At 43.3% G+C, this 11,486-nt stretch overlaps 1 protein-coding gene across 1 annotated transcript in view; it reads right to left on the bottom strand.

Moving 5' to 3' along the window:
• LOC102843801 (zinc finger protein 709-like) overlaps positions 1–11,486 on the bottom strand; it is an 18,714-nt gene that overhangs the window by 5,400 nt on the left and 1,828 nt on the right. The window contains exon 2 of the mRNA XM_006902427.1: positions 6,813–6,923. Coding sequence (XP_006902489.1) covers positions 6,813–6,923 — 111 coding nt within the window. The remainder of the gene's footprint in view (positions 1–6,812; positions 6,924–11,486) is intronic.

The raw sequence follows: 11,486 nt of genomic DNA on the forward strand, positions 1-11,486 counted from the left end.
GCCTTTTGGAATCTTCTGTTCAGCTCTTTAGTATCTTGAATTCTTCCCTGTGCTTTGGCTTCTCTACGTTCCAGTGCAATCTTCAGAGTTTCTTCTGACATCCATTTTGGTCTTTTCTTCCTCTTCTGTCTTTGTTTGCACTCCTCCTGGATGATACATTTGACATCCTCCCATAACTCATCTGGTCTTCATTCATTAGCATTCAAGGCCTCAAACCTGCTCCTGAGAAGATTCTGAAAATCAAGTGGGATGGAATCAAAGTCATATTTTGGCTCCTGTGGATTCGGTTTAATTTTCCTCGGCTTCAGCTTGAACTTGCATATGAGTAGTTGGTAGTCTGTTCCACAATCAGCTCCTGGACTAGTTTTCACAGCCGAAATTGAGCTTCTCCAGTGGTTTTTTCCGCAGATGTAATCGATCTTATTCTAATACATACCATCAGGTGAAATCCATGTGTATAACCTGAGTTTATGTTTCTGATAACACGTATCTCTGCACTACCAGCCTCTATCTCTCCAGTCAAGGGAGTTATTCCTCAGACGGGTCTGGTCTCTGGGAGACCTTCCAGTGGAGGGCTGAACTCAACAGACAGTAGTTACGGAAATAAAAAAGGAGGAGTTGTTGGTGTTGGAAATCATGAACGTATGTAGCATGACAAACATCTATACAACTCTAACCCAATGTCATTATTCTTGGGAGAAATTATAAAAGTATTGGTGTGAGAACAGTGAGATTAGTGACAACGGTCCACAAACTTTGTAAGATGTGTTTCTGGGGGGGAGAGTGGTAAACAGAAGAATAAGAAACCTTTGAGTTTCTGTGTGGCTTAAGGAAAACCCTTGTAATAATATAGCTTTTATGCTACAGTCTGTCTTGGAAAGCAAAACTTACTTAGGGGATATGAAATTATGGACAGAACACTTAAGAGGGTGGTTGATTGGATACAGGATACAGGAAGATAAAAAAGAGTGACACTAACAATTCCTTGGTTTCTGCTACCAGTAGGGACAACATATGCAAATGAAAAGACTGGAGGAACTGAGACAGCTGCAATCAAAGCGGAACCAAGTTCTACCAAGACACAGTCACGCCCTCTAATCTCAGACATTTTAGGGAAAGAACCAACCATGTGAAAATAGCTCTCCAATTTGTGGTCATAAAAAATGTGCTCCAAGGGGAGCACTGGTGGCCTAGTGGCAAGAAGCTGCACTGCAATTCCAGAGATATGCGGTTCGAATCCACCAGATGCTCTGCCGGGGAAGGAGGGGCAATCTCCTCCTGTACCAGTCAGATCCAATTTGACGGTACACACACACAGAGAGAAAATAATAAAATAAAAATTTCAAAAAAAACCACAACAAACATATGCCAGGAGGCAGATGGGCAGGATCAAGAAACTATTGTAACCAGAAGATAGGGCAGAGAGGAAAGAAAAGTTTGCAAAACATTGTAAGTCGCTCCCTCAGGAACCAGCAATAAAATGGAGTGTAAGAGTGACAAAGTTAGGGGCAGCATCGGGGTTACTGTGTGCTGAAGATTGGAGGAACATCTACGGGTTAATGTCAGACTCAACATTATCAATATCACAGACACCAAGTACATTGGAAATTACACCCACACAACAGATTATCCCAGAGGAGTGATTAGCTTCCTAGATAAATTAAAGGTGTGATTAGGGTCATTTATGTTTTGAAGGTAAAATATCTCTCTCCTCTGTTGCAAACTGGATGGAGAAAAAAAAAAGCAGGGACAAGGGAAAACAAATTCTGAAGAAGAGGGAAGGCTGTGGCAGAGGCCCTCTCACAGCTTGGCACTGGGAAAAGACCCCTCTGTTAGTTTCCCTATGGTTTTTATTTAGTTTAAGCCAATCATCCTAAATAAAGTTCAGTCTCTGGGGACTATATTTTCCTTACTCTTAAATGTTGCCAACGTAACAATTGGGTAAGCTTAATCGTTACACTAAGACCAAAGTTGAGACAGGGCATCCCCTCTGGTGGGAGGCTGGGAGGAATTCTCTGTTTGCTGAGGGCCTCCAGTATCTCCTGGTGCAGGGGTGAGGGACTGGGCAGAATTCTCTGTTTCTCAGTCCTGGCTGGACTCTTCTCTCAGCTGTGGCCTGGCTAACACTATGGCGGGCGAATCCACACCCTAGGTAACAAATGGAATACCCCGGGCAGGTGATGTTCTACACATGCAAGAGATGCTGGTGTGGCTTTATGGCCCTGATTTTACTGCTCCAGTGAATATGACCGAAGCCATGGCAGGAATGGTAATTACGAGTCCTCACCCACCATGGAAATATCAGGTAGCTTTGCTACTAGAAAACAAGACATTGATTAAAGAAAGTGTGTCAGTTCTATTAGACAGACATTCCTCCACGGGCTTTAAGGTTACAAGGAACATCACGGAGGTTGGCAGGCAAGCAGGAGGAGACTGTGGGGAAAGACTGACTCCACTACGGTGGAGGTTTTTAGATGGTTACTGCACAAAGAGATGAATAACAATTGACTGCAAAAGGGCACATTTTCAATACAACGATCGATTTACCACAATGGTGGAAAACAGATCCACCTTCAACAAACACTGAAAACTACACACACCAGGCAAGGGTGAAAATCTCTGCAAGTCCTGGACACTCCAAGATAGAAGGAAAAGCCTCCTACTGGACACGGTCAAGGAGAATAATAGCTTCCTATTTTTCTTAGTCACCTGTGCGATCGAGTGAGAGCTCTCAGGTGCCCCCTGAGGGCAGAGCAATAACTTAACACACTCTTTTCTTTTTTAGTTTTTTTATTATTTTTTGTCTGTGTACCGTCAAATCAGATCTGACTGGTACAGAAGGAGATTGTCCCTCCTTCTCCATCAGAGCATCTGGTGGATTCGAACCACATACCTCTAGGATTGTAGTGCAGCTTCTTGCCACTAGGCCACCAGAGCTCCCTATAACTTAACACACTCTTATATTGCTTATGCACAGCCCATTACCAGTGATGACTCCGCTCACAGGGCTATTTTTGCATTGTCTGTGTAACTCCTTAGTATTTTAACCAGCAGAGTTCCAAAAGACATTCCATTGGTTACCAATAAAGAAAAATAAAGGACATCTAATTACCAAAATACTTGAAATACACATTATAGTTTGTGATTTTGGAAAAACACTAAAGAAGGTGGTGCCAAATTAGTTCAGGAAGAAAACCAGAAATGAGGCAAAAAGGAAGAAGACATTGAAAGAGCCAGGGACTACGGCCTCTCAGCAGAAATATATCAGAGGGTCTAGAAAGGGAATTTGAGGGAAAATGTACTTCAAGAACTTAAATTTCAATAGTACTGATATTTAGCTGCTCAAGAAAGAGTGAACGTTTTAATAGTAATGCAAACTTTTTAACTGTAATGCGAGAATTCAACATTCATTAACTTACTCTCATCCAACACACAGTAACAGGGCTGTGGATGTTCTGAGGCTATGAGGTGCACTAGCAAAGGATGTTCATCATTCCTTGATTAAACAACTGTTGAATGTGTATGACCACACAAGAGCCTGCTCTGGACCTCAGCCTATAAACTATTCCTGCAGAACTTCCATCCCAGAGAAGGAACAAACAAACATTATGCAGACGAAACACCAACTAGGCTAGGTATGTGTAGAGGGTGAGGGCCAAGAACCAGAATACCTGTTCATTCCTTCCCCATATGTAAGGTTGTGAAAACAAAATGCATAAAACACTTCATTGGAGTAAAAGAAATAATACAACAAGGTTGTACAAAGATACAACAAGGTTTGAAAAGCACAGAAAAAATCCTGCTGGACCATCTCCAGATTCTGATCAAGAGATTCGGCCACTAAACAGAGAACCAAGGGCCCGGTATGAAATAACAGCTTGTGGGTCCAGGTCTAAGGGCACATTAGGAAAGTGACCCGTGGCATTACTGTTATGAAAAAATGTGCATAGGGACAGGCCAAGTATTTAGGGAGGAGGCAATTAGGGGGACTCCTAGATTACTCCAAGAGTCTCCTCTTTTACCCTTTCTCCTCAGCAGAAAACTGCTACAGAACACGATGGCTCCCTAGAGTTTCTATGCAATATCAGCAATTTAAGATTGAAAGATCATTCATCTAGGACTCACCATTTCTTTGTTCCCCTTTCTGCAGGGCTCAGGGAATGTCTTCACTAATCTCAAGATATAAGTTCAGGAAGAGTGTTCTGGCTGGGAGAAGGACACAGGTATTCTGGAGGCAGATGGATAATGTTTGGTCCACACACCCTTCCCAGTGGCTGAAATCCTTTCTTGGGGTTGAGAGAAATGCAGGATGGTCACTCTTGGTCCACTAGCTCTCCTTGTAGCAAACTTGGGGCCTGCAAGAGACAATGTCGAGAAAATAATGTCCAGTAAGCCAAGACGAAGGTAGATTTTTAGTTTCTTTCACGTGGCTTTGCCTTTAAGAAGATCTGAAGCTACTATGACAGTTCAGTCTTGGGAAGGAGGGGTGCTTATGAATTGGTAGGAAACTCTGAAAGGAAAATACAGGAAATATCCTCTTGGTTAATGTCCAGCCTTGGAAATGCAGGCACTCTGTTCCAATTCTAGACAATGAGTTTGTGAGCCTCTAAATTTTCAGGCTCAGAGAAATGCTCTGTAAGAAGGAATTTGTGGGGAGCTCTGCTGGCCTAGAGGCAAGAAGCTGCACTGTAATCCCAGAGGCACGCAGTTCGAATCCACCAGATGCTCTGCTGGAGAAGGAGGGGCAATCTTCTCTTGTGCCAGTTGGATTAGATTTGATGGTACACACACATACACAAAATGAAATAAATTTAAAAAAATAAAGAAATGAGGGCAATTGTAATTAAGATACCACCAGCTTGAGCCTCCAAGAGTTCTACTGTTTCACACACGTGGAGGAGCAGATACCTTCTACCAAAAAAAAATAGACAGATGGAGAAATTTACTCATCCCAGAGAAGACAAGAAAGCAGACATGACCAGGTAAGAAAACATGGACCTGCTTTACTGTCATTCTCTTTTTGAGCAATACGGATGTCAGGCTGAAATGTTCATCAAGACTGTGGAAGACATGTGATTCTGTGTAACACTGTAAAATTAAGAGGTGGGGTTTATATAAAGATGACAAACTCCACGTGTGATCTCTGATGCACTGAATGTTGGGGACTGAAGTACAATCTTTGCCTCTAAAGACTGGATCTTTTCAACAGGTCTTAAAATCTCCACACAAGAGTTAGAAAATGGTAAAATTTTAGGCTGGACATGCAATTGTTTCTACTAATGTAACAGAAAAACTTGGAAACTAGTTAACAAGTATATGGCTACACAATATGGTTGGAAAAAAGGGGTTAAAATTGGAAAAGATTTAGTTTGATTAGCACGCCTAAACAAAAAAAAAAAAAGAAAGAAAGAAAGAAATGAATGGTTAACAAGGGAGCCACGTGAAATGAAATTGTGTTAAAAATAGGAAAAATGGTAAAGAACAAAGGAAGTAAACTGAGAAAGGTGAGACATAGATAGGAAACTGGGTATTTCATAGGTTTCACATCCAACTAAGCCTTTATTAACAGATCAATAAAATAATTTTTATAAGGCAGTATGTAATCGATAAATGGCAAAGTGGTTGTATCATGTAAGTATTGAAAAAAGGAAAAACAGGCCTATTTAAACTAGACTAAAAATGGATACTCTTTCACCTAATAATGGAAGTCTTTTATCTTTTCTTGATTCGAATCACAATGCAGCATGGATGACTCTGGAATCTCCCAAACAATCTTGATTCATTTCATTTTGCTGTCCATTTCACACTCTTTGTAACACTCTGTATGAACACTTCACTGCTAATATGATCAGTCTGTGCGAGAAGTCTTTGATCACTAGGGAAGAGAGTGTTTGTTAAGAAAATTTGTACTTTGACCTCTAAGATGTTTTGCAGCTCAGTTCTCACAGTGGGTTTGTCATCTCCGTGGACGTCTCACATCCTAAATAAACAGTTTCAACAACTGGGACTGGCCACACTCTTACTCCACACAGTCTTCAAAAGTCTACAGTGAGATTCTTCACAGTAAAATTATATCCTCAATCTCTTACTTCTGAAAGTGGGTAAATATGGACCACAGCACACATATTACTTCCAACCGATGTCGTGTCAATTCTACATGTCATGTAAGTATTAAACAGACAAGAAAGGCAGATAGATTCCTCACTAAAATTTTCCTTTTTTATGACCAGCCTCCTTCCCAGGACCAGCGCGGTGACAACCCCCCCAGGTGGCGCCGGGTGTGAAGCCCTGAGCACAGTGTCCAGTCCTCCCCCCCCCCCCCGCGTACTGAGCACCAACCTGGTGCTCTGCTCACACTCTCCTCCCGACCCCTCAGGGACTGACCATCACCCTGGTCCTCCGTGCACACTCTCCTGCCGACCCCTCGGGGAGTGACCACCACCCTGATCCTCCGCTCACACTCACCTCCCAGGGACTGACCACCACCCTGGTCGTCCGCGCACATTCACCTCCCGGCCCCCGGGGGACTGACCACCACCCTGGTCCTCCGCGCACACTCACCTCCCGGCCCCCCGGGAACTGACCCCCACCCTGGTCCTCTGCGCACACTCACCTCCCGACCCCCGGGGACTGACCACCACCCTGGTCCTCTGCGCACACTCACCTCCCGGGGACTGACCACCACCCTGGTCCTCCGCGCACACTCACTTCCTGATTACCCGGGGACTGACCACCACCCTGGTCGTCCGCGCACATTCACCTCCCGGCCCCCCGGGAACTGACCCCCACCCTGGTCCTCTGCGCACACTCACCTCCTGTACCGGACTCGTCCAGGGCCGCTCCGGACACTCAGCAGCTGGGGCGACGGACGGGAAAGTGCTCGAAGCGGCGGCCCCGGCGGCTCCGGGAGCAGCCGCCTGAGACTAGAGAGAGGAACTAGCTGTCACCTGCTCGTCCTAAAGTGACCATGAGAAAAGAAACTCGCGTCTTAGCAACTGAGACACAAAACCGGCTGCAAAAGACCCGTAACACACCCCTACTTCCGGTATCTGAGCAAGTGTTACAGAAAAATACCTCCGGGCGGAAACAGAGACTGCCGTCCTCTTCTTTCCCAGGATTCCTATCTCAGCTGGGGCGGAGCTTAGTGATTGGACGTCCCAGGTCCAATAGGAGACCGTGGGAGAGTAGGAACGAGCGTGGGAGAGTGGGAGCGACCGTGGGAGCGTGGGATGGCGTGGGAAAGTGGGAGGGACTGTGTGACAGTGGGAGAGCGTGGGAAAGTGGCGGAGATGGTGGGAAATGGGAGAGACCGTGAGAGAGTGGAAGCAAGGCACTCGCACTCAGGACAGGACACTGCGTGTCACCTTCTATGGGTCACGTCAAATTAAAAAGGAGAAAAACTTCATGGGATTGAAGGTTGAGGTCAGAGGAGAGGCCACGAAGCCCATGGCACATCTGGGGGGATTAGGGGTGATGTGGAGAGGAATTCCTCTGGCTCACACCACCAGCCCTTTTCATCTTCAACCACTAAGAAGGGAAATTATTTTGTTTTTAAATTAGAATGGTCTTTTTTCCCCCTTCTTATAAATCGATCATATTAGATGATGGGAGGATAATGATGTATCTTTCATATTCCATTGCCCATACTTTGGGCATGCTGTGACTAGGGCCAGTCCTTGGAGAAGGACATCATACTTGCAAAGGCAGAAGGTCATTGCAACAGAAAAAGACACTAATACTAACTACATGGACTGGCATGATCCCTATGGTTGTGAAGTGAGATGCATCGGAGACGGGGATGTTGGCTTGGGATAAAGCAAACTTAAGTGTCGCTATGTATACAGTCACTATGAGTCATAGTCAATTCAATGGAACATAACAATTCAGTTCTTGATACTTGCTCCAAGTTATGTTCTGAAGAAGTGTCACTGAGTAGAATATAACTTACAGGAATTCTATTAACAATATATCCGGACCTGTTGTATCCTGTGCCACCCTGATCATCTCTATACCCAGAGTGACATATTTGAGCCCATTTCTGCAGTCACTGTATCAACCCATGTTGGTGAATGAAGATTTACCTCTCTTCCATTGACTCGCCACGATTTCCCCTCCAAGAATGGCCCTTTCTAGCAACAAAACCAAAGTATGTAAGATGAAGCTTTACTATCCTTGTTTGTAAAGTACACTCAGGCTGAACTGGGTGTCTCCACCACATATCTTTTGACAGTCTAGTTCAGTACTCTTCTCCAACACCACAGCTCAAAGACATCGATCTCAAACTCTTGCAGTATTGTTGATATTTAAATTTTACTTGAGACTTATGATTTGGTTATGGAAACCCTAATACGAAGTCATTTACATTCAGCAGTGGAAAAAACAAACAAACAAAAAAAAAACTACAGTAAGTCTATTATTTTCCAACTCTTTTACAGTTTCCACAGAACAGAAACAAAAATACTTCATTACACGATTAGGTAATAAATGCAATCCTCAAGGTGTTTTTGTTGTTGTTTCCCCCATATACAGGAATATTTCACTAAATCAAGTATTCTTTACTGTAGCAGCTAGCCATGTCACCCTGGTAAATTTTTAAATCTCCTGTATCGTGCAGCCTCCCTGTCGCTTCTCTGACTCTGCTATCATGCTGACCTCTGATTCGCAAGAGTCATAAAAACTTTCTGTGGTCAAAGTTGTCATTGCCTCCAAAACTATTTCCATGGCGAAAAACAAAATTTCCAGAACCACTTGAACCGGAAAAGGCTATCTCTTGCTTGGACAGGCTTTTTTTCCACACCTGTCACAGTGATTCACAGTGTGGTGGTTGTTGTTTGTTGTTGTTATGTGCCACTGAGTCATTTGCGACTCATAGTGACCCTATGTACAACAGCCCTAAACCATGCTCTGTCCTGCGCCAATCGCACTGTCTCTGACACTCCCATCCCCATTACCCCTGTCACATCATAGAGGGCCTTCCCCTCCTGTGCTGTCCCTCCACCCTAGCAAGCACGATGTCCCTCTCCCAGGACTGGTCTCTTTTTACAACATGTCCAAAGTATGTTAGATGGGGCCTCAGAATCCTTGCCTCCAAGGAGCCGCCCAGTTTAATCCTTTCCAGGATAGATCTGTTTGTTTTCCTAGCAGTCCATGGTATTCTCAATACTCTTCTCCAGCACCACAGCTCAGAGGAATCATCTGAGTTGGACATATTGTGGTACTATAGAAAAATGATAACATCTACACAGTCCTGGTCAGAAAACATTACAAAAGCAAAGCCTCTCTTTTTGCCACTTCCTTGATCAGTCATCAATTCAGTCACTTCAGTTTTCCTTTATCATGTAATAAAATCATGTGATATTCTGGCAACATTTAACAGAACAGCAAACAACAAAAGCTGGCGAGGTTGTAGAGAAACTGGAACCCTTATTCACTGTTGGTAGGAGTGTAAAATGGTGCAACCACTGTGGAAGGCAGGAAGGGCTCTTTCTCAAAAAGTTGGAAATAGAGATACCATTTGACCCAGCAATTCCACTACTGGGAATACAGCCCAAAGAGACCATAACTGACACCCAAGCAGATTTATGGACACCCATGCTTATCACGGCTTTGTACACAATAGCAAGGAGTTGGAAACAACCCAAGTGCCCATCAACAAACAAATGAATAGAGAAGCTGTGGTATAGTCACACAATGGAATACTACGCTGCACTGAAAAAAAGGAACTCATGCAATATTATTCAAAACGGTTGCCCCTGGAGGACATTATGCTGAGTGAAGTAGCTCAGACACAAAAGGACAAATACTGCATGGTGCCACTGTTGTCAAATGGGACTGACATCAGGGTTGGGGAGAGACTGAGAAAGATGGGTTCAATAATGCATACTGCACTGAAACAGATGAGGGAGAAAACTGTTTAAAAGGGATGTATAATTAGGTATCATTGTCATGACAGGAGTCCAGAACGAAGGCTGCATAGTGGAGTGGACCTGGGGAGAGGGACTGTAAAACAGTGAAAGAATTTTCTTTTAGTTATCAAAGAGAAGGGTATACTGGGGGAAGGGAGAAAAGTGCAGCAATGAATGAATAAATGGAAGACCAAAGTCTGCAAATGCACATTAAAATTAATAATAAAATAAAGATTTTAGTTGTTGATTTTTTTAAAAAATGTAAGGTTTCACTCTGAAGATGCTTTCCCACATGCCTGACATTGATGAGAATGTGTTTAAACAATTTCTCACGTTTTTTATATGCTTAGCCACTGTGAACACCACGAATTCTCAACAAACTCATGTCTGGAGGATGCAATGCCCTGCGATTCAGATTCCGGATGGAAGTTTGATCTAGATGACGTCTTCCAATATCTTCACAGAAGTGCAATAGTGTGTGACATCTGAGAAAAAAAATAAGTAAAAGGAAATTGAATATATTCTATCTGACCGAACACAAGGAAGGTACATGGTTTCTACACGACAGAATCTCAAATTTCATATCTACGAGAAATACTGTTATCACACCTGGTTTAAGAAATCACGATTCTTTCAGACAGCTATGGCCAACATATATGCTGTCTACTTTAGTTAGGATCTGCAGGCCAAAAGGATGCTATTACGTGGAAAATATATACTGCTCTCCTTTTCCACTTCTTAAACATTGTGGGAAAACTCATAAAGGTGTTATAAGATAAGAAGCATCATATGGTGTACTGTAAAACTTGAAATTGGAGGATGTGCTCTGATGAAACGGTTTTCTTACAATAGAATGACACTCACTTTGCCCAATCTCCTGTTCTTCAAGGCCACACAATTGTGAGATTTCTAATAACACTGACAGCCAAGGATGTCTGCTCTCTACTAACTGAAGAAGTGTCTGTTCAGTGGGTAACTCTTCTCTATGTTGACTGTTTTCAATACCTGACACAAAAACTGGGATACATTTCATAATAAGAACTAGAAAGAAACAGGACTATTTAGAGAGAAATTGTTTTGTAAGCAAAAAGGATGAAACCCTATTTTCATGTTTAAGCAACAGATTAAGAACTTTTCTCTAGGTCCTACTTGGAGAACAATGGACAAAGGTGATGAGACAATGAGTTTCTTCAGAGAAGCTGAGCAGAAAGGTAATTGACAGTTGTTGTTTCATGCTGTCAAGTCTTAGACAACTCATAGCGACCCTATGAATGAACGGCTTGAGCACTGTTCGCACATAGAGTTTCCGGAGGCAAGCCATTTCGGAAGTGGATGCTGCTCCTGCTTCCAGGATTGATTTAGTCGGGAAGTTCCAGCCAACACTGTCCACAATGGGTATCCATTACCACGATTGGTAATGGATACTATCAGTCCTCAGCATCACAGCAACCACGAGTTACCTCTGTACAGCAGTATATGTACATAATATAAAATATAGAAAACTGGTCTTCACGAGAGGAGTACGGAAGCACAAATACTTCTTGGGGGCTGCTAGTTCAGCCTAGCTGAAGCCATTTTGTA

The sequence above is a fragment of the Elephantulus edwardii genome, unplaced genomic scaffold, assembly GCF_000299155.1.
Source record: "Elephantulus edwardii isolate Elephantulus edwardi_28Jun2011 unplaced genomic scaffold, EleEdw1.0 scaffold00410, whole genome shotgun sequence".
Taxonomy (NCBI): Eukaryota; Metazoa; Chordata; class Mammalia; order Macroscelidea; family Macroscelididae; genus Elephantulus; species Elephantulus edwardii.